This window comes from Falco rusticolus, chromosome 6 (genome assembly GCF_015220075.1).
Source record: "Falco rusticolus isolate bFalRus1 chromosome 6, bFalRus1.pri, whole genome shotgun sequence".
Classification (NCBI taxonomy): Eukaryota; Metazoa; Chordata; class Aves; order Falconiformes; family Falconidae; genus Falco; species Falco rusticolus.
Genome location: NC_051192.1, coordinates 41,776,916 through 41,800,864, shown reverse-complemented (window position 1 = coordinate 41,800,864; position 23,949 = coordinate 41,776,916). Strand labels below are relative to the sequence as shown.

At 40.3% G+C, this 23,949-nt stretch overlaps 1 protein-coding gene across 8 annotated transcripts in view; it reads left to right on the top strand.

The window, feature by feature from the left end:
- Window positions 1-23,949, top strand: part of TULP4 (TUB like protein 4) — a 177,792-nt gene that overhangs the window by 128,125 nt on the left and 25,718 nt on the right. For all 8 annotated transcript variants that reach the window (XM_037391551.1, XM_037391555.1, XM_037391552.1 and 5 more), the window contains 3 exons: window positions 7,774-7,954; window positions 10,482-10,616; window positions 14,578-14,744. In XM_037391551.1, the coding sequence (XP_037247448.1) occupies window positions 7,774-7,954; window positions 10,482-10,616; window positions 14,578-14,744 (483 nt within the window). The remainder of the gene's footprint in view (window positions 1-7,773; window positions 7,955-10,481; window positions 10,617-14,577; window positions 14,745-23,949) is intronic.

The following is a 23,949-nucleotide window of genomic DNA, read 5'->3' as shown; positions in this document are numbered from 1 at the left end:
ATAGTCTTCCTGTGATTTGCCAGAAAGCTTTCAAATAACATTATCTTTGCCTGGACAGTTGCTTCCATGTCCACATGTCCAGAGCAGTTGTATAGCTTGACATCCTGATTTTGAGACTACCTACATTTTTGACTCCTGAGACGGCGTGCAAGGTTGTATCTCATTTAAGGTCATTCAGCTATGTTACAGTATTTCATAGAGAAATAAAGCCGGTGCCGTTTGAATCCCCAGGTTTTAGTATTGCAATATTTATTAAATGGATTTGTCACCAAGATCTCCAGTGTATTTACTTTCTCTTCTCATTTGAGAGCTTTGTAATAGTTATCTAGACCCTGTGGACTTTGTAGGAGAGAGAAGATACAAGCCTGCAAACAGGTACCTAAATCAGTGCTGCTTTTGAAAGTGTTAATAGTCTCGAATGAGAATTTCACTGCTGCGTATGTATGCGGTTAGCTGGATGATCTTGTGGTGTATCATCTGTGTGTGGGGCTGCTAACTCCCCACGTCCAAAGGAAACAAAAACACTTCTCAGTTTTTTCAGACATAAAGGCAAGTCAGAAAACCTCTAGTGCTTTCCCCCTGAGCTTGTGTGTGAATTGTGGTGATGTCTCTTTTTGTGTCAGTTCAAGAGATCATTTTACAGCAGCTGAATTTTTAATGGGAGTCAAAAGCATTCAGCGGGAGAGAAGCTGTCTCCCTGTGTCTGGTTCTCTCTCTTTGTGCATTTTGAGGTAAAAAGAAGGAAAGCCAGAAATACCACACTGAGAAAAAACAAACTTTCACTTTTTAATGTATCCTAAGAGGCAGCTGCTGCACTGTCTCCTGCTTTGTGATGGAGAAACGGTAACCAAGAAGAGCACAAGAAATGCAAAATGCTAATACCACAACTAAATGGACTGCAAAATGTTGTAACTCAGCCTTTGCGAGACTGACATATTTTTGTTAGACTAATGAATGAAAATATTTAAAGGCAGTAGTTTTCCAAGTATTTCCTATTTACTAAGCCTACCTGCATGAATGGAAGGTTGATCCATCATTTTCTATATTAATCAGTTTATAGTTCAGTTAATTTTGAATCAACAAAATATTTGTCTCTATTAGTATGATGGCATTATGGTGATGACTGTGAAGGCTCTTCCCATCATGAATACTGATGTTTGTCCAGATGGCTAAATCAGCAAACAGAGCTAATTCAGCTTCCTTAAACTGCTGAGCATCTTCTGACAATGCAAATGCAGTTGGCCTTATTAGCATTTTTACAGAATGTAATTTCTGAGGTACAGTGCTGAGTTTTTCCTTTGGAGGGAGATGGAGGAGGAGGAGGCTGAAGAAAAAAGCATAAAGACATGTCTGAACTTTGAAAAAGGGAGTGTCAGTGAAACAGAAGGTCAGACAAGGCAGCTGCAAATGCAGAGGTGCGCAGGGTAAGTTGTTAGTGGCAGTATTTGTGCTACCCAGTACAGTGGCAGCAAGGTTTTGGCAGACCTGTACAGTGCCAAACAGAAGAGGTACCACCATGGCAAAGAGTAAAACTACATGCTGAAAGAGCAAGGTTTGCAACGTGGATGGATGGAAGAGGAATCCTTCGAACTTTGGAAGTGCAACACTGGAGAATGATAAAAATTAAAACCATAAGTTTCTGTGAGATCGTTCATGGTTTATTTGGTCATAAGATGGTGATGAGATTTCTGCCCTGGGCTACCGCTTCACGATTAAGAGGCTCGTCACAGAGTCTGAGGAAATTAAAAGGGGGTCCTGGAACAGGTTAGTTTGAAAAGCAGCAAGTTCCTCTGACTGGTACATCCAAAGATTATGAAGGATCTTGAATATGAACTAACTTTGCTGCTAGCAGAAATAATCATGTCTGTGTCCAAAATCTTGAAGAGCAGTACTATTTTCCTGCAATATGTTTAGAAAAGAATTTAGGAACATTCAAGAAATGTGCAAATAAGGTTTACATCTGAACTCTGCAGCTGATTAAAGCAAAAATTGAACGTGGAATAACAAAACACCTGTAAACTGGTTTGAAAACACCTAGGTAGGATGTTTCTTCCAGAGGCAGATCATGAGTCACTAGTCTCTCAGAAGTCTTTGCATGTGTCATTAAAAGTGATGGCTAGAAAAAAATAGCTGAAATGGCGTGTTTAGTTCTGGAAAAGTCAACACATTCCAATGTAAATAGGTCCCCCCCTAGGATTTCCTGACAGAAATACCTATGTGTGCGCTTTGGCGTAGTGGGGATCTATACTCTGCATGAATGATTTGCCAGGTGTAGAACCCCCAGCAAATTACAACAATACGTATTTTACTTACTGTGTTTGGATGGATTAGCAGTGCAGGGAGAACTGCCCAGGAACTGGTCCACAAAGGGGAAGACGTAAGTAGTCACTTTGCATTATAAAAATGAGAACAGTGGGTTTGTCTTTATTTCATGCTCTGTTTTAAATTAATTTGTATTTTAAAATACTGCTGTTTAAAATATTTACTGTTGTGAGACAGCAACATTTACAGGTTACATACAGGTGTTTGTATTACTTAGGGTGTAGCAGTCTTTGGTATTTCATGTCCAGTAGAGCTCAGTTTGTTGGACCGGTCCAGTAAGCATCTTCTAAGACACAGCTAACTTTTCGCCTTCCTAATGTGATCAGTCGTTTCCTGGAAAAGCTTTGTGTAGTCACTTTGTCCTTCCAGCTGCCACCTATCCTATGGGAGAGGGAAGAGATGTAACTGGAGAAATTGCTCAGTGGAGTTACTGGCAGCTTAGCCACAGCTTAGGGAAAATTAGAGCACCTGAGATTTCATGACAGATGACATTAATTTTCAGAAGATTTCTGTGTATCCAGGAATTTAAATGTTTATATTAATGCACCTTGCATACTCTTACAAGGCAAGTTCTGTCTTTCTGTGAAAATTTTGGTTTGTAAATAATAAAATTATACTAGGATGAAGTTTACTAGTTTCATTTTCAATGCTGTTTTAATTAGCAGAGTGAGTTGTTTTGCTTCCCTCAGTTCTCGGATGTACATTCTTTGTAAAAAGTCAGAGGTTCTTTTAAAAATCCTGGGCCAGCAGGAGTAAAGCAAATAGATGTTCCTTTCCCAGCCTTCTAGCATCCCGCTACTTTAAAAGTAGTATCCTGAAGCAGCCTCCAATGGCTTTATATTTCTTGCAGTAGCTATGGCAAGTCCAGCTTCCAATACTTCAACTTGAGCTTCATCAAAGGCTCAGTCATTGCCCTGATACAGAATGACAGCCCGTGTTCTGAAAACGTATTGATCAGATTTCCTGGGAGTTTTGTTTAACCAGCAACATTAGAAACCTTCAGTGTTAGTAGTAAATGTCATGAAGGGAGCATCTTGTTTTATCAATATCTTTCTGTAACAGTATTGACTGTTCAGTTTGTACAAGCAAAACCTGAGACTGGAAATGATTCTGTCTTTTACCCCTCATGTATACATCAAGTCATTGAATACATTATTGCTGGTATTGAATTATCCTTGGTTATTAAAAAAGTCAAAATGACTGTGTTCTGGAAAGCTTCTTTGACAATGAGGAAAGATGCAGGAATGGACAGTGGCTAGGTTCTCTGCAGATGTAAGTCAGCACGGCTTCATTGACTTAAGTCTGTAAATCATAACAATTTAATTTTCTCAGCTACTGCATATAATCACATGTGGTGAGATCGCAGTATCTCCTGCTTTCCTACTGGGCAGGTATATTCAAATTAGCATAAAGCTTGAGCATTCTTACTGTTGATGAATTCAATTTACTTCCGTTAAACCAAATTAAATAGTAATAAAATGTGTTTTGTGCAGAAATAACATCACTGTTAGTAAATTGTAGTTCTCTTACAAGTAGCAGGCCTCCTGAACGGGACCTTCAGTGCACCGGGGTCTTTGGTCGCTCCGTTGTAGCTCTGTTGATCTCAGTGCTGGACCATTCTCTGCTAGTACTGCGTCTGGTCCCGACACCTTACGGCATCACAACAGATCTGAGAGGAATAGCGATGGTTCACATGTAGCAAAGTCACTGAACAGGTTCAAATTGCTCCTCTTGGATGAAATTTCCTGGCTTCTTGGCTGGCCTGATAGTCATCTCATGAGACAAATGCTTCAGACCAGCATACCCCATCTTTTGATGACCACATCTTTTAGGAAGTGGTGTATTTCAGACTGCTAATTGAGGAGTCTTTGAAATATTGGGCATTTGAGGGGATTGCAAATTTGAATGTTTCATGGATAATAGATTAACAACTAGCTGAAAAAACTTTTTATTTACCGAAACTAGTGTGTGAAACTCATCACAAGTTACCACAGAGGCTAAGAGGTCAGCAAATTTCAGAGAAGGTTGTTTTTCAGGTATTCAAATTTGTTATAATAAATAGGAATCACTCCAAGCTTTGGTTTCATGGAGAACCCAGGCACTTGTGTTTCAGGACCGAACCCAGCTTTCAGCTCTTGGTATGCTTAGAGAACTGTGTGTGAATTGTCCTAGTGCTGTTTATCATAGTTTTCCCCTCAAAGCATAGAGCATCAGGGCACTATTGGAGACTGCTCTGCATTTGTATGATCTTGAATCAGCTACAGCTTCACTGTAGTGTAGTATTTGTTATGTTTTGTAAGGAAATACTGTATTTATGTTGTGTAACTGACTCACAGTTTGAATGTATTGGATGATTTTAGGTATTCTGTTAATCAGATTATGCGTAATTCTACAAGTGCAATTCTGTAAGTGGTAATGCATGTAAAAATAGTTGAAATAATGAACAGGATTAAAGGAGGGGAGATGAGGCAAGAGAAGAACAACAGAACAAGGGGCCAAAAAACCTCTTCAAAATAAGTATTTTGTATTTTTTTAATTACTATTATTATTATTTAGCTTTTGTATTCAAGGGTTAAAAAAACACTGTAACTTGCATTACCTTTTCCCGACATTCCCTCAGACCTCCTAGATCTGCAAATACCCCAAAAAATATTAATTTAGGCAGCTAAAATACAACCTTTTAATTTCTCTGTTGGATCCTTCAGGCATACCCTGTGGCTCAGCCTTTTTCTGAAGGTCAAGAGAGTTTTAGTCATATGATATAAGTAGCTTGAGTGTGGCGTTCATAACTTGAATAATGTTGTGTATGATAACACCATTAGACATTTTTACAGCTTCAGCAGGAGTTCAGCCAGCAGGACTATCAGCCTCATAAATGCTTTCATCTTAAAGGTTGTATTGCTACAATAACCCCAAAACTTAAAAGCTGCTCCTTGAAATGTATGGCCTGGCTAAAGAGGTGAAGAGTGCCCTGTGACATTTCAAGGTTGCGAAAGAGCTCGCTCAGGTTCCAGTGCAAAAATGGAGATGCCCACATGCAGCTGTTCTGATCTGAATTGGAGATTTCGGTAGGACTTTGTTATTTTAAATGAACTGGGGCTACTCAAAACAATTAGCTTTAGATTGAGGTGAGACGAACTCAGGGTGATGAGTCCCAACATTTTGTTCCTACCCAGTTATAAAGTGCTTCTACAGGATTTTAGGAGACAGAAGCCTTACACGGCTGTTTTCAGAAACAATAGAGTTTCACCCCCTCTGTCTAGGTATTTTGCAGTTATAAAACTTAGAGAAGACTGGTAAAAAACTGTTATATATATAGAGTAGGCTGAAAGTGGTGTGAAAAGCTAACAATGAAACCAGTAGGATTTTGGCTTTGTAGAAGTTTGTTTTGTAGAGATCTGAAAGAGGGTGGTTATGTTCTCAAAGTAGATAGTGAAAGTGGCTGTGCACTGATCATGCATGTAAAAACAGTTGAAATAATGAGCAGTGTGAAAGAAGATGGGATGATACAAGTGGAGGAAGAGTAGAATGAAGGACCACAAGGGAAGGGAGTGTGAGATGAACAAAAGTCAAGTTCTTGCTTTTATATCTAAGAATAGTAATCTGAGGCTTGTAGCAAACTTTACCCACTGTTTTAACCCAGCAGCTATTTAACCCAAAAATATTTGTAAGATGTAATGACTACAGTTTTGGCAGGCAGATACTGTTTTTTTCATTGCTTCTGATAATGTGAAACAACTCCACTGATTTTCTTAAGATTTTAATGACTTTACCGGAGTTCTTCTGTTAAACTGCTATTCTAGTTTACAGCCTTCTGCGTTTCCTAGTAATTACCTTGTTCATAGAAAAAAAACGTAGGATTTCTTGACTAAGACCTGTGAAGCCACGCTTCCTTTCTGAAACTTTCAAAAGTGGAACCATGACAATTGTTTCCTCGGTGAGTACCATTGTATAAGTGATACAATACACAGTTAGAGTGCTGCAAGTCTGGCACAACATCTCAGAAGGAAGATAGGAAGGAAGACCTCTGACAGCAGAAATCAACAAGGGTGACTGGAGGCTTCTGAACAGCAACTGTGCAGGAAGATCCTGGGTAGGCTATGATTCTTCATCTTGGAAGAAATGACTAAGGGATTAGATAACAGAGGTCTCTACAATTGTGGCCAATACTTAGAATGTAAGTAGGGAGCAATTATTCTGTATTTCTTTTAGTGTTAAAAAGTAAAGGTTGCCAAGTGAAATTGTTGCTTATCAAAGAAAGGGGAATATTTTTTGCTGGAAGCTATCTGACTGTGCAGGGGAGGTGCTGTCTCAGTGCATCCTGTTCTTTTACTCCTACCCGTTAGAGGTAAGATAACAAGGGTAGATAAATTTTTGATCTGGGCATATAATGGTTAGAATCTTAAATTTACAAGCACTGGAAGTAGGTAGTAGGCTAAAGGGCAAGTACAAGATTTGACCTTACTTTTAGCTTCTTTTCCTAATGCTGGCTAGTTTTCAAGTTGATGAGCACCTTTAAACTTTCTTTAAAACATATTTGCCTTGTATGGAATTACATGGTAGCAGCGGCAGCCTTGGCTAATGTGTTTATCATTTTGTGGATTTATTAATCCTTATTTCCTGGTGTTTTTCTAAAACTAATCAAATATGCAGGATCTTAACTTGCTTAAAGCCTCAAGAAGACAATGCCTATAAAAAAAGAAATTGTAGGTTCCAGTCAGTCTGCCTTCTGTCAGTGCACATTGGTTGTGAAGTAGTTTAGGGGCAAGAACAAAACATGCGTTATCCATTTTGTATTTGACATCACGGGTGGAAGCTCTTACTCATCTCTTCCTGAACGTGTAACACACTGCCTTCCTCTTGGGGGGTGTAATGACCTACTTCCAGTTCACTGACCATATTGCTTTTTTCCTCTCTTTTTGGAAGACATTCTCCCACTGTCTCGCTGCTCATAACCAAATAACCTGTCCTCCTGTATTCAGCTATTTCTTAAAAGCTGTTTGAAATCTCTGCTAAGACCATTTTTGTCAGCTATGCCTTTTGATATTGTTATGACTGATGCATACCTTGGTTTCTGCCACCTGTTTTAGAAGTTTCTGTGTAATCCAAGAGTACTGCAGAATCTGTGGGAGCCCTTCTGCCAGCTCACTTCAGTTGTAGTAATGGCCAAGTTCAAGTAGTGTCTCGTATTCAAGTGAACACAGCACACCCCACTGTGAAACGTTACTTGCTCACAGATTTTTAGGAGCTTGCCTGTAGACCTTGCTGCTTTAACTTTATTCTTTACGTCCATCTTTCGTTGTAGTGTCCTATTGTGGCACCATTTCACGTCCCTGACTGCTTTGCTTTCAATTAATTTCCAGCGTAGCTAGTTAATTACAAGATGCCTTTGAAGGAGGGTCCAGTGGCTGACATTTGGTGGAACTAAGAGTGCTGTTCTGTTATTTTCAGGTACTGTTTGGCACTGCTGATGGACAGGTTATCGTCATGGACTGCCATGGCCGAATGCTGGCCCATGTGCTCCTTCACGAGTCAGATGGCATCCTCAGCATGTCCTGGAACTACCCCAGCTTCCTGGTGGAGGACAGCAGCGAGAGCGACACGGACTCTGACGACTATTCCCCACCACAAGGTAGCGTTTTGGGCACATCCTTCTGTTTCAGCTTTGCAAGCCCTCACGAAGGCATCTCAAACACCAGGGAGCTCTAATGCTCTACTAAAACAGCAGGATGGCCACAGTTTCAAGCCGGTAGAGGGCTGAAAGGCAGCGTGTTTCTGTGGGGGTAGCATGGTGGACGGAGCAGAGAGCTGGTGTGGGAGAGTGGGTTTGTCCCCAGCTCTGCCACCAGCCACGCTGCATGGCTTGGTACAGGTCATACCTCATCTGTGCTGCTCTGCCTCAGATGAGATAACAGGACAAAGCTAAAAGTTTTTAGTGATGGTAAGTGAAAAACACTAGATAGGGGCATATCAGGCTTCGCTGATAAGCAGATGTGAGGTATTGCAATGGTCGGTATGTATGGAGGTAGTCAAGAGTGCAGTCACAGAAGTCTATATATTATATAGATTCACGTGAAAAGGCAGCAGAGAATACCACATCTTTAATTTTATCTCTGTTTCATAGAATTTCTGTAATGGTCATTATAGTCCCATCCCTGATAGTTCTGACTTAAAGAGCTCAATAAATTCTGTAGAAGTATTGGAAATGAAAATATTTCCTGTAATTACACAGGGTAGAAGAAGGGTGAGTGCCGCTGTCTGCTTCAGAGCACATTGCCAGTTTGAGGGTCAGGAAGAAATCCTTACCTCCATTTAAGTATAAATATACTCATTGGGTGAAATGTTTTGGTTTAAAACTCTTTGGAAATCGTCACTATTAAAGATCTGGGAGGCATAGATATCCATGCACAGTCAGCCCCATCCTTCTTATCCAAGTAATACTAATACTTATTAATGCTATTGATTGGCCTATAAGCTCTAGGTAAACTGTTTCGGTGTTCCAGTATATAAAGTCTGAACTAAATTAAGAATTAAATTAATATAACAGTGATTGTAGAATGAAAAAATTAAGTACAAAATAGCTAGGGATAATTCCGAATTTGCATCTCAGATCTGAATCACTGAATTGAAGACTCTTGCAGTTGTAACTTTGATTTGGAATCAGTCCAAAAATCTACCTTTTTGCAGAATTGTATATATATGTCAATATAATAAGCATATGTATTTAACAAATAATGATAGAAGATTAGAAGATTGTGATCATCTGGTAAAATGTTAGCATCTTCTAAAACTGAATTTTGTTTTGGCTTTCATGCCTCACTTTTAGTGCTGGGTGAGATGTCTTACCTTAGAACAAAAGAAACAAATTCTGAATTTCCTGGCAAGCTTCTAAAGCAAGACAGAGAATAATAATAAATTGATTTTTCATTGCTTTTTCAAAAATACTTGTGTATTTAAAATCCTCCAGTTGGAGGGTGATGAAGTTGCAGAGTACACAGATGAGAACTTAAATGATCCGAATGTGCTAGCTTTTTCTGAGTCAATCAGGGGGTGGGTGGACTCGTTACAAGCCTACAAGCCTATTTTAATGATTACCCAAACATGATGTTTTTTCTTTAGAGCAGATGCAGCATAAACCTCTCAAAGGTGACAAGCTTTTGACTCACACAGATGTGTAGGAAGGACTGGAAGTTTGATGGGTTTTTCTTATTAAATTATATACACAGAGAGATGCTAATTACTAGGCATCTTTCTCCAAAATGCTTTCTGATCAGCTTTTTTACAAATTCAGGAAGCAATACCACTTTTAACTGGCTCTGCCATTTTTGTTGACTGAAAAGATGCTGGCTGGGCCTTGAGAGGCACTTTGTCAAGGGCCAGTGGCACCTCCTGTCAGAAACTGTAAACAAAAAATGTTAAACAGCAAATGCTACAGATGGTGATGTTGGTCATGAAGCATTTGAACAAGGGAATTTCAGTGAATGCTGAAAAACAAGCCCTGAAGAGCAGAGACTTTGCAGAAATGCTTTGTTAAGCCGAGTGTTCCATTTGGGCTCACGTCTGCCTTTGAGTGCATTGGTTCCTGTTAATGCAGGATGGCAGGTACCTTTTCATGCTGCTGCCTAGCTCTTAACAGTTAGAATACAGTAGTCTGTGAAAGGTCAATATGTTCTCTTAGAAGTTCTTATAATTTCTCTGTGTGATTTCAGGAAGAGTCCTCAGCATTTGCCTAGGCAGAAAGTGTATCTAACAAATAGCTCTTAATGGGATTATATTGTTTATTACATTGGTTGTCAACTTGGGTCACAAGGAAACGTTCCAAAGCACTGGGTTTCAATTTGTGGACACTTTGGGGAGTTGACAGTGGAGAAGGATTGAAAACCACCACTGTAAAACATAATAATACCTGCATAAAGCACTTTGGAAATACCGCAGTAAATATTCAAGAAGTAAAAACACTGGGGTTTTGCAAAAGCAGACAAGCTGACTAGCTCAACCTGCTTTGCTTTTGCTCGTTGATGTTGCAGAAATAAGCAGGTAGAGTTTGAGGCTTGGAAGCGCTCCCGATGGCCACAGGCTGAAGTAAAGTGTATTTTGGCCTGGATGTAATTACTTCTGGTTGTTTGTCTCTTGCTCACTCCAGAGCCTTGTTTTTGCAGATGGACCGGCTGCATACCCAGTCCCAGTGCAGAACACCAAGCCACTACTTACTGTCAGCTTCACGTCGGGAGACATCAGTTTAATGAACAATTATGACGACTTGTCTCCTACTGTCATCCGCTCAGGGTTGAAAGGTACAGAAGGAAGCCATTTCACCCCCTTCCTGTGCTCTGTTTTTCATGTATTTTTAATGATGTTTGCCTAGGTGATGTTTTTGCTGTCGTGTCTCCTAACCCAGGGCTCCGCCACCGCTAGCGGTGCCGTGTACAGTGACACCTGCCGGTGGAAGGGCTGTGCCTGGCTGATGGAGTTAACGGTGTTTGAAGAAATGTTTCATTTTTGACATCGTGTTTCTATGGCAGTTTTGTAGAGCACTTGATCTGTTTGCTGTTTTCCAGCTGAATGTGTCAATATGTTCATGCTTCTTTGTGTGAATGCCTCTGCTACATAATGCTTCCTTTGCATTATTAATTCACAAGGTCTCCTCCTGTGCTTTTGATAGCCAAGTATGAATTGCAGTGCTGCTTTGACTCTCACAGATATCGAAAACTTGCTAGAATTATTGATTATCAAGAGGCAAGTTATTCTGAGAGAAGGAAAATTCCACTGATTAATTACTATACATCTTGCTAAGCGATGTGCATGGATGTTTGTACGATTAGTATTCCATGTAAAATCTTTAATTCACATTGAAATTTTTACTGTTCTTACCTATCAAAAAAGTTCCCTACTTTGCCAGCACCCTCAGTACAATTTACAGTGCTTTGTTGGCAGAGACGTTTTAATTCACTATGGCGCATAAGCGCATGCTTAAATAATGGGTTCTGCTGGTTCTTTTTCATCTGCACAGATAAATAAGTTTGATATTAGATGGGAGAGGAAAAAAAGAAAAGCTGTTGGATCAGGCTCTTAGCTGTTCTGTAATAGTGGGATATTTTTGGTGAAAAGTTGCTCTAACACCAGCCCAGTAGTTTTTGGGTGATCCACTACGTAGGGTAGTCTTAGGAGGTAAAAAAAGTCACCTTTGAGGTTTCTTTTCCACTCCTGCTTCCATCTGTGCCAACACGAGAAGTGCACAGATGGCAAAATGTAGCATCATGAGGAAACGCTATGATCCAGAAAATTTACTCAGCTGAAGGGAAGCCTAAAGTCTGGGAAACTGGAAGCAGTTTAGAGAAGCTCTTGTGATATCCACCAACAGGTCTGCCCAGCATCTCTACAGTAATCAGGGTAGGGAGTGGTCTTGAGTTGTCCTCTAGTCTAGATTTCAGCTGGAAACAGTACAAGAGACAAACCCCATCTTACACTTTGTTTAGAATTGCAGGGCTCTGTTTTGCCGAGGATGTCCGTCCTGTTTCTCTTTCCCCATTGACTTTCGGTAATGGAAAAAAGATCCCTTATTTATGTCACCCTCCTCTAGCAGAATGTTACTGTGCAAGCTAGAGTAGAAATATTCTTGTGAATTGTAAACTGGACTGCATCGTTTTCGTCAGTAGACAAAGAATGTGCAACATCTTGTTGGACTGGGAGTGTCTGTGAGACAGAAGACAGAGAAAGGTGATTGGGATATCACTGTCTTGTTTTGAAGCGTTGTACAGTGAGAAGTACTTTACGCATAGTTTTATATAGAGGTATGTATTTTCTGTATCTTCTCATCTAAAATTTTTTCAAGTGACTGGAATTTTACTGGTTTTTATCATACGCAAGAATGTGCAAAACCACCCAGCTCAGGCTCTCCACCCTGTCCAGCCATTTGGTATTCTGCTGAGAGGGGACAGTTTTCAGTATTGCCTGCAAGTCTTAATTCATGTGGTTTTGTTTGAAATCTCCAAGTGTTGCTGTGAGGTCTCTGCAGCAGATGTCCTTGTCTTTATGGGCTGCTGTAGGCTACTCAATGTATTATTAAAGCAAGCAACTATAAAACTATTTCAAGTAGTCACAATATATTCTTGCCATTCTACTAGCTTTGCTTAGCTGTCATTTTAATGGGAATATTTGTATTAAGTTGATAAAGAAAAACTTTCATTGTTGGATGAGAATTTGGTTACCCAAATACAAGTTCTTCTTTTCATCCAACTTGAACACCCCTGGAAGTTTGGTCAGTTCTAGTGGAAGTCCCAAACTGTTCCATTGTGTCCTTTCTTTTTGTACACTTTTTCAGTCAGTGATTCTCAGTGTACTGCTACCTGCAGAACTGCCAAACTACACCTACTAGTTGTACTAGTTAGCTACAACTGCTACCTGCAGAGCTATTGCACGTTTAGAGCGCCGTCTATTCAAGGTTTGCTGATACACATGCGTGTAGTGGCTGGCAAGTAGTTTTGAGGGATGACTCTGATCCAGTGATCTACTTGCAGACCATTACCCTAGATGAAACTTCCGTATGATGTTTAATATCCTGCTTGTGCTGAGACCTAGTTATCAGTTGAGCTGTGTTACATTAAGGTTGAATAATCCTTGAGGACCCTGCTGGCAGCGCAGATGTGCTGTAGAGCCACGCTGCCCATGGGGGGGATGCTGCAGCCCATGTCTTCTCCTTCACTGCCTTTGCAGCAGCCTAATTCTAGGAGTTCTGTGGAAGAGAGAGAAAACTGCTGGACACAGTAATCGCTCCTTTTCCCCTTGTTATAGGGATCTACTGAGGGTTTGAACTTGAGACACGTATGTATCCAAAGAAGAGTGTTTTTCCACTTTGGTTGTTGTGTAGCTAATGCAGTTACTAAAAGCCGAGTTGATCAGCTTGCTTCATTGATTTCTAATCTGCTTATCGTTACACTCTCTGAGAAAGATGAATTAAATCCCATTGTAGATACTTAGAGGGCTGAGGACTAAGAGGAAAAAAGTGGCATGCAATGCCTAGCTGTGAAAAAACTGTCTTGAGGAACATGCGTCTTGCCTCTGATATGTGCAGAAGCATAATTCCCATGGGAAATACCAGAAAGTTGAAATAATACAAAACCATTTTAAATAGCGCATAAAAGTCCCTGAAAATGACAAGTTGACAACTTGAAACAATTTTGAGATCCTTCCTGCCAACTCTGATTTCTCTCCTGCTTCTTCATTTGAAGACAGCTTCTCGCCCACAAGTGTCTTCAAAAGGTACTTGGCAGATTGAGCATCCCAGAGCACAAAAGTTTTGTCTTTACCTTCACTTTGTCTCAGCACAAAATAGCTGCCTTTCACCCCCAGCTGAAGAGCAGAAAGGTTTAAAGACTAGCTCAGTATTCCTTGCACATGCAAATCTGCCTCTGAAACATGAGCAGAAACACAAAGTACTGTTTTTAATGCTACTCTTGAAGTGTGACAGAGAGCTGGAGGATATAAGGGTTTGAAATTAGCATCCCCAAATTAAGCTGTGGGCGTTCCTCATCATAAGGTGCCTGTAGAAGTAACTGATATGTATATTCATACGCATGTATATGAGAGACTAAGCGATCCCTGTGTGTTTCTGTCGAACTCCTGCTAGACAGACGAGTAGATTTTCACAAGTCAGGTGTCAAAAGAAAACCTATGATATGGAGGCCATATGTATTTATGGACACAAATGCAAAGGTCTTTCTAGTTTGATGTTACTAAACTAAACTCTACTTTGAGTTACGCTAAAAGGTACCTTCGGCCAGTGAGAACATGAGGCATTGCCAGATACACTGCTTTCTTGCACAGTAGGCCTTTCCAGACAAATACTCTTTGCTGCTCTCTTGGTGAGCTTATTTATCTGTGTATGAACTTCATTCTGCTTATTTACCCTAAAGATGTGCGTAGGATCTTCCACATGAGTTTTAACATCTCTAATAAGTTCTTTTAGTTACTTAGGAGCAACCACTGATTACATTCTGGGCTCCCCACGGAGAGAGAAAAATGAATGGGGTTTTTACACATTATTTTTTTTTGCAATTTACAATATAAAAAGAGTCATTCTCGGAAGTGCATATGTGGCACATTTGCTACTATTTCAATGAAAAGATTTAAGCTTCTAAGTACTTAAGAAACTTTTGAGAGGACAATTCAGCTGTTCAGGTCACTTTACAGCGTCTGGAAACGCTGTTCCTACTGATTCTAATCAGTGATTATTGCAAACCATCTTTGTGATTTCAGATGTGGTGGTACAGTGGTGTACACAAGGAGACCTACTTGCAGTAGCAGGCATGGAGAAGCAAAGCCAGCTGGTTGACCTCAGCAATGGTTCCTTGTTGAAAAGCGCACTTGTCAAGTTCTACAATGTGCGCGGGGAACATATCTACACTCTGGAGACACCTGTGCAGGTAGGAGGTATTTTTTTGTCAGTTCTCAATGCTTTGCTGACATGTCTTTCGAACGTTAGCTTGTTGGTATAGACCTGCAGCGTGAAAATAGTTGCAGAATGTCCAGAACACATTCTAAATTATGATATAGATAAAAATGCACTATAAATAATCACTGTGTGCATTAAGGCAGACATCCAAGAGTGCATCTGATTCTAAGGCCCACTGTGCTGGGTACTGTGCAAATATATAATGAGAAACAGTCTGTTTCCTAAAGTCATTGGGCCATGAACAGACGACATAGAAAAAAGAAGTTGTGTTGATTTATGGATAAGTGACTGAGGAGAAAAAACTAGGTAACTTGCTTAATGTTGTAGCAGAGCCAAGAGCTGGACAAAAGTATTTGAAGTCCAGGATCACGATTACAAGATTATTCTCTTTGTTATCGTTGTAATTTTCTAATGTACGGTCAGTTGATCTGATGCCATAAAAAGCAAAATATTGCATCAGATGGAGAAGAATGAATGAGAAGGTCCTTTTTCTGTTCCAACCTTCTGCACAGACTTTCAGTGTAACCTCGGTCATGTCACTTGACAAGTAAATGTCAACGCATGGTCTGTGTGCTGCTTAAGAGCACAACATGCTTCATAGGTCTGCACTGATACTTCATAATCCAGCTGAATGTATCTCTACAATTTATTTCATTTTCTGGAGAATAGGTATGACTCCATTCTGACTTCTGACTGTTACTAGTGAAACTTAATTGATGTATAATAGCTTTGAAATCTAAAAATGAAGGAAGAAGCTATAGATACATTTACTTAATTATGTTTAATGATGATACCATTTATTATCCTTTTACTTTTCAGTACCCTGATCTGGGATGGATACAAAACGATGACATAGTAAACCAGCTGCTAAGCTTTTGTGTTTGCTTATATTTAGCACTAACCTGTGCTTATTAACAGTAGCACTCTTAATTTAGATAGAATTCTTTAGTTCTGTAATGTATAAAATAATGGTCTCTAAAGCCAACCTAAATACGTACAGTGATGTCTGATGTTGATTTAGGTACCTAAAGGATTTACCCATGCACACAGCTTTATTGTCTTAAACATAGCTCTTTCAGCAAAATAGCAACAGCCCTTTCCTCTCTGGAGCGATTCTGGAGAAAATATGTTTATACCAGTGTTGCTTATTCCCAGACCAGGTAAAAAGCCAACCTTGTTCTGTCACTTCGGTACCAGCATACCGTGTGTCTACATGAGCTGTTGATCCAGTGTAACACTCTGGTGTCAAGCTGTGAAATCAAATTGGGGGTTGAGCATTGGAACTGATGGGGTCAGGTTGTCATAAGGTGTGTGCAGGCTCTTCTCCTACTGCTTTGTTCCAGTAACCTCACATTCTCCTTCATTTAAATACCTTCATCCTCTAGTTCTCCCTATATCGCTTCAACTTCTTTTCATATTTTCAGCTCTTCTCCTTTCTCCTCTGCTTAATCAGCTGGGAGAAAGCACATACTGTAGCTGATGTGAGGGGTAATTACTCTGCTGTGATATAGGTACTGCTAGGGCAACGGGCAGGTCATACAGTGTGGACAGGTAACCGCCAAGTTCATACTGCACTATTTCTCATAGTGAAAATACTGACGTGAGCCTCCCTGCTCTTTCCAGCTGCTAATTTTCAGTGACTTTGCAGCATTTTAATGTCATGGAGATTTCTTGCCCCATTGTCAACTTCAGATGAAAATCCAATGGCTTCAGAAGTTGTAAGCCAGGTTGGAAGTGAAGGATGGCAGGGGGTGGGGGTGGCAACCACCACTTCACGGCACAATTGTGGAGTCTCATTTCCTTGGCAAAGCAGATAAAGATAACATTCAAACCGGTATTTTTATTTAAGAACTCTATGTGCACAAACCTGCCTAAAATTAGAGTAGTTCCTCTTCTTATTAGTCAGTGTTTATTCTCTTTATTTAGTGCATTTAAATCCGTGTTTGCTCAGCTGCAGGAGGAGGTGAGGGGTCTTTCAGGACACCTGTATCTGCTCATGTGGACTTTATCCTTGTATGTGTTTGAATGCTAGTCTAGCGGTATTACCGGCTGCGTGACAGGTATGCTAGAACATTGCGAAGTATTTGGTTTACTAACAAAACCAGATAAAAACCACTGCTGCCAAAGAGCTGCTAGTAACTTTCATTATTCTGTGCCTCTGCTCCAAAGATGGATATGCAAAGATGACAGAGTGAGTCAGTGGTCCCAGTAATTTGTCTGAAGACAAATTCATCAGTATAAATTAATTAGTTTTCCATACCATGACAGTCAGCTTTGTAATGGGATTTTACAAAATCCATCATGGGTTATTGAAGAAAAGAATTGAAGAAAAGTACAGAGTTTCCTCACCTTCAACTCTTCTGCTGAAAGCCGTTTCTTTGGAAGCAAGCAAATGTGTGACTGGAAAAGCACATTTATTCAGAATAAGCATTGTTCTGAATATAAAGGTCAAAAAAAGCAAAGCAGCAACGAACCTAGAAAACAGTGAATTACAGGTGCAAAACTGATTTTCCATGTGGTACTCTGTCCCAGTTCTTTATTAAAGCAGATGTCTGAAAATTTTATCAGTAAAATATACTGCACTGTTTTTGTTTCTGCTGTTTGTCTGTCCCGTCTTTGGTAGCATAGTCAGGAAACAAGAGATTTTGTTGTTTATAACAAAACTTAGTCTAAAACTGATGTAGGATTTATACGCAACTTGGCTAGAATGTTATCTACCATAAAGTCACTGCAAACCCCAACATAGAAGAGATTTGGGTACTGCAGGTTACATATCTTGATGGTGACTGTTGTCATGGATCCTTTCAAGGCATTTTATGTGCCACCTTCTCCAGCTTCAGTATAGTTTTGGCATTCTCTGTCTCATTCGATTAGCTCTCTTAAGCTCTTATGTTTGGTGTAGCAGTTTATAGTTCATAAACCTAGTTTGCTGACTATAAAACCCTAGGTAGGGAAATCACACTTGTTTAAAAGTATCCAAATGAACACAGTAGCTTTGCATGAAAAATAACATTCATAAACAGGGTGATAGAGTTAGCATAATGTCAGAGTCTTTCTCATTCCCTGCTCTGGGGCTTCAGCCTGCCACCCTGACGTGCTGCAAATGTATTTGCAGAATATAGTGGAAAGCTCTAAAAAAGCATTGGTAAAGGTTGGGCAGACATTGAACTTCTGCTACACAGAATCAAACTGTTTTGAACCTTGAAAGAATGATGAAAAAAATTCAGAAGGGACTTCAGAAAGTCACACCAGACTTTCATGTTATTGGAAGCAGTTCTGTGAAAACTGGGTCCATGCTGTGATGCCAAGGAGTCCATACCAGTTTATTTTTTATACAAAGAGCGTATCTTAAAGGCTGTTGATCAGCTGGTAACTATTCAAAAATACACTATAAATTTCTGTAAAACTCAGCCCTTACTACACTCGGTCTTGTGTACACGAACATCAGCCTGGTGTACCAAAAATATGCCAGATTCTCTTAGCTGGCAGGTTTTTCATGGTCCTGCTTTTTCAACACTTTAAAATGTAATTACAATAGTAGGCTGCCCTCGTGGTCGTAATTTTTTTATTGGAAGAATGTTCATTTCTTACATTATCTGTTAAATCCTCACAACCTTTGCCTGGCATCAAGCAGGGATGAGAATTATCAACTCATTCAAGACTGCTTTACAGTCTTGCTAAAATTGTTTACCGGAAACGCTGCAACCCAGTTCTGTCACTGCAGAATTTCTCATCTGATGTGCAGACAGGTCTTTATTCTGTCAACTAACCGTACCTGCTGTCGCTGCTGAATGAATACAGCTGCTTCATGTCTTCCCATTTGAACTTTAAACAGAGGTGTCTCCTACAGGATTGCTTCAAAATTACTTAACTGCCAGCTTTAGCAAACCTGTGAAATTTTTCTAATGGTTCAAAGGTGTGGCTTACATTTTGGTTCCTTCTTTGCTTTTTATAATTTTCTTTTATATGTGCTCGAGAGGACCAGGGGAACAGGAAAGTGGATTTAGAAACAGTGATGCTGATCTCATCTATCCATCTATAATTCCACTGTAAATTTATGTTAGCTTGTGATTTTATACCACTGTGTAACTGGTGTAAGAAAAAATTAAAGCTCAAGTGCAATAAAGAAGAAGGATAAGAGTGAACACAATTCTGAGTTCCAGAATCAGTTGTATAGGCAACAAGATTAGATGCAGAAGAACTGTAATTGCATTTTTATCAGTGTCATGTTTTTATTCCCTAATTAAAGTGGTGTACCAAAGGGTAAATATTTAAGGGAGAAGTTTCCAGGAGTCTTTGAGAAGAAGACCCACGTGTTCTAATCCTGCTGCTGTCAGCAGTAGCCTTCACAGCATCTCACAGGCTGCTTCCTTACTGAAAATGTCCCAGCATCTGAATAGATAGATTTGAGATGATGTGATCCTGCAGAAACCTGGTAGTTATGTAAAAGCTATTTTATTGAGGCCTGAGAAGGACGGTGCAGTTTTAGGTTAAATTCAGATCAAAAGGCTTTGAGAGAAGAGGCTGCCTTCTATGTTACCCAGATGAGCTGACCTTGCTTACTTTGTCTCCATTTATTTTACAGAGTGTTTGGGTTTGTTGCTTCTGAATTAGCATTGCCTTTCATTTATATTGCTTGAAATTAATCCTATTCAGTTGTTACTGGATGACAACAAAGCTTCAAGAAGAGTTTATTTTCTTACAGAAACAAGAGCAACAGTTTAGAACTAGCTGGTGAAACATTCTTTGGGATATCAATAAGGACCTTGATATTTTCCATTTAGGCCATAAGATCATCTCTGCTGCAGAAATGGATCACGGTCAGGACTGGAAAGTCTAAGCAAAGACTCATTCTGCTAAAATGCAATCTCATCGTTATATTGAAATCTTTTAAAAAAAATTTACTGTAGAAACAGAGAGGATCTAAGAAACATCTGTGAATCAAGTAGGAGTTTGCTACATGAAAAATCATGTAAGGCCACAGCAGTGTAATTTCTGACCACATCATAGTCTTTATTGCTTTTATCACCATCAATTCTTACTAGTTAACATTGTACCCACTGTAAATATGGGGAAGAGAAGAATGAAGAAGTTGCGCTACTTTCCAGCAGCCATCCATGAATGCTGTGGCAGTACAGTGATGTGCACACACAGTTCATAAGAGCCGGGTGGGCATGGCAGCTGTTGCACCTTCCAGCTTCTCTCTAAGAAAAGCAGAGGGAGGAACGTGTGTCTCCACATCAGCAGTCTAGTCCAGAGCAAGCAGGAAATGTACATCAGAGTTTCACTTACACATACTATTCACTAGATACCATTTTGCAGTTGGGTTCTTTCTCCTGAGAAAAATCACGCTTGTTGCTGGGCTGTCTGCCCTGGAATACCATTTTTATTTCATTACCAGTGAGACTCCCAGTGCCAGCAGACAAAGGATTATGCAAGCAGCAGGCAGGCCCCACGGCTCCGGATTTCTGAGCTCAAGGCAGGCAGCAAGAATCAGCTTGAACAGTATTTTCGTTGACTGAACTGCATACAAGTGATGAAAGGTATATAAATTATGTTCTTTCCTGTAAGGGAGACAGTTGAGTGACTTACAAGAAGCAACCACAGAGCCTGAGCAGGAATATCCATTCCCGTGTGCTTTTTTAAGAGGTGTCGACATCCCAGCCGGGGCTACATATTTGAGTAGATGTAGCTGACTTTCAAGCCCACTCTGAAAAAAGGCGAAAGAGCTCCTCCTTGTTGGCTACTTCTTGAGATGTGTTTTCAGTCAATATTTCTCCTGATAAAACATCTCATTTTCTCGGTCATTCAGCCAAATATTTCTAATATACAATTGTCATAGAGTTGAATCCTATCTATGTGTAGAAGTTCAAGGTTTTTTCCATGGTTTTTTGGTGGTTTTGGGGGGTTTTTGTTTGTTTGTTTGTTTTTTTTTGGGGGGGTTTGCCTACATGTTTGTATTTAAACCCTGGAATTCATTCAGTTATTTACAGTTTGTGCTGAGATTTTTCAAAACCTGATGGGATTTTTATATGCAAAGTGAGATTATAAATTCTCATTAGACATTATGTTTGTTGCTGCATTTCTTTGTAGCTTGCGTTTCCTAGCAGAAAAAAAAACCCAAAAACCAACACGTGCAAACATGGGAAATAAAATTCTTCTGTGATAGAATCTGCTTGTTCGTTTTCTAACAGGTGCAATAAGGGTATCAACAACTTTTTTCCTTCCTTTTTTTGCTAAAACAGTGCAAATAAGTGGATGCTTTATGAGGAACAATTCTTTTGCATTGGATGTTGAAGTTGTTTTTTCTCAGCAGAGTTCGGAGGGAAAGCTGTGACCAGCTCGTAAGTAACTTGCTGCAGTAATTGATGCATCCCTTGTCTGTCAAGGGAAAGAGTATGAAGCATAGTTACTGAAAAATATTATTGGAGCAGTACATTTAAAGGTCAGGTCAGATCTGGCATTTGGGTGATCTTTGATTTCTCCAAGGCTGTTAATGACAGGCTAATTTTCCCCAGACTTCATCTTAAATCTTAGCCCTTCACCATAAATGAAGTGTTGCTGGATATAAGGCTTGAGGGGTACCAGGGGTCTGACCATTCCATAGAAAAGGAAGGCCAGTTGTGTCTGGTGGATCAGTAAGCAAAGACAAACCAGTGTGGTACAAGCGCTCTTTCATGAGATTGAAAATATTAAGATTAAAACATGTGAGGTATGTGGGGGGGACTAAATGTAGAAGTGGAAGAGTAGAAATGTTGTCATTTACAAACAGTACAATACTTGGAGGTATTGTGTGTGTGCATTTAAACATACACAAACAGAATATAAGGGAATCAGACATGCACAAGTTTAGAAGATGGCTGACAACTCTGGTTGCCTGTTGGGAAACTGGTGAAATTGTGCAGCAAGGCAGTGTCTTTCGACTTCTGACTTTCTGCTCTTCCTGAACTCCACTGTGCTGTGTTGCCAGAGGTCCCACCCAGCATTTCAAAGCTGCTGAAAAACCTGTTCCTTAGGAATATGTTTAAGATTGCAAAGGTTCTTGCACTAGTGCTGTCTGCATCTCTGCTGTTCTCTGCATGCGGTGGTAACCTGAGGAGAGAAGTGATTTCATTTGACTCTGCTTGGATGAACAGAGGCCTGTCTGGGTGTGATATATTGGATTGTTGTAGCTGCAGTACTAGAATTCATGGTAGGGCTATCTGGGTGTGCTGTATTGGATTATGATAGCTGGGATATTAGACTTCTCTTCTGGCATTAAATAATATCCAATAAATAAGCATTTGTGTGCTGAGTCACATACCTGTTTGTTCCTTCACCGTATTTAGAGATAAGCTGTAGCTGATGGAAGGTGAACAGAAGGATGTAGTTTGGATCCCACTGTAATGATCAGGTAGATTGTTCTGCCTATGCTGGAACTCAGCCGTTGGAGAAACTGGGGTCACTTCTACTAGTGCCGTTCCCAGCTGTCACACAGTAGATGTGGTCGGTACCTAACTTGTGTCAGTGCCTTTTCAGTTGCATTTATTTTGCAAGGAGCTTGTACTGTCTCATTACTACCAGACAGTATGAGGGCTGAGCCACACTCTCAAATCATGAAAATACCCATCAGTAAGGGTTACTTTTTGTGACATCTCATCAAATTTAAGGCTTTCTCCCACAGATTATGGTTATGACAAGCCATGTAATAATTATTGATAATACAGAAGGATTCCTCAATTCTTTTGAAGTTCTCCACTACAAAATGCCTTCATCAATTACTGTAAAAATCACAAGGTTCACATGTTGCTCCTTTCTATTTGCATATCAGTGAGCCTGAAGGTTTGTGCCTCCATGGAAGTAAGTGTGTGTCTATGTGTGTCTATGTGTGTCTATGTGTGTCTCTGTGTGTGTCTCTGTGTGTGTCTGTGTGTGTGTGTGTCTGTGTGTGTGTGTGTCTGTGTGTGTGTGTGCGCGCGTGTGTGTGCGTGCGTGCGCGTGCGTGCGTGTGTGTGCGCGTGTGCGCGTGCGCGTGCGTGTGCGTGTGCGCGTGTGTGCGCGTGTGCGCGTGTGTGCGTGTGTGTGTGCGCGTGTGCGTGCGCGTGCGCGTGCGCGTGCGCGTGTGCGTGCGCGTGTGTGTGCGCGTGTGCGCGTGCGTGTGTGCGTGCGTGCGTGTGCGCGTGCGCGCGTGCGCGCGTGCGCGCGTGCGCGCATGTGCGTGTGTGCGTGTGTGCGTGTGTGTGTGTGTGTAAATCCCGCTTCTTCATTCCCTCGGCTTTAAAACCAGTATTTTCCTTGAAATTTTAATCTAGGGTAAGATGACATAGGAGGGAAGATCTTTCTTCTTACAAAGGTGTTTTGTCCAGCACATTATCTTGATGATAGAGATTGATACAGTGCTGTGCAGCTGCATTTTACTTCATTTCATTCACATAGAAACATCTCATTCCACTTTCTCACCTTTAAGCATCTTGAATTTGTAATGAAGGGAAAGCTTTTTTCCTCCAGACTACATTAGTAGTTTATGGGCTGATCTAACTAAGCTATCTAGGTACCACATTACTAGAAAGGAGTGAATAAAAGTTACTGTTGATGGTGCCTTAACCCTTATCTTCTGTATAAGGTGCATCTTGTGAAAAGCAAAGATAATGCAAAGAGACCCTGACCTTTCAGTAAATACAGTTCATAATTTACATGAAAAACATGTTTGCTTAAACTTTTGAGTGTCAATGGATTGTGAAAAGAAGGAAGCCCTTCACAGGAAGGAGTAAACCTTTTGTAGTTCACTGATCACAGCCTGCTGCACAGTATTCTTCATGGAATGGGAGGTTCTTCTTTACTCTGTGTTGTTTGTATAGAGATAGCAGATACGGGATTGACGTTCCCTACAGTATGTATATATATGCAAACACAGATGCTTTGTAACACAGAAAGCAAGAGATGACAGGCAGATGCAGCTAACACTCATGAAGGGCAAAAGTAACAGTGGTAGGGCTACAGGAGGTCACAACAGACTGGTGCTTTACATAAAAAAGATGGGTTTCGGGAAGAGAGTTTAGACAGCTCCTTGCAAGCCCAGCTTGGTATTCTCACGTGAACTCTTAATGTTCATGCAGCAGGGAATAATGTCCAAAGCAGCGTTTATTGCTATTTTGCTCTGCTTTCTGACACTTAGTACCAGTTGTCCCTGACTCTGT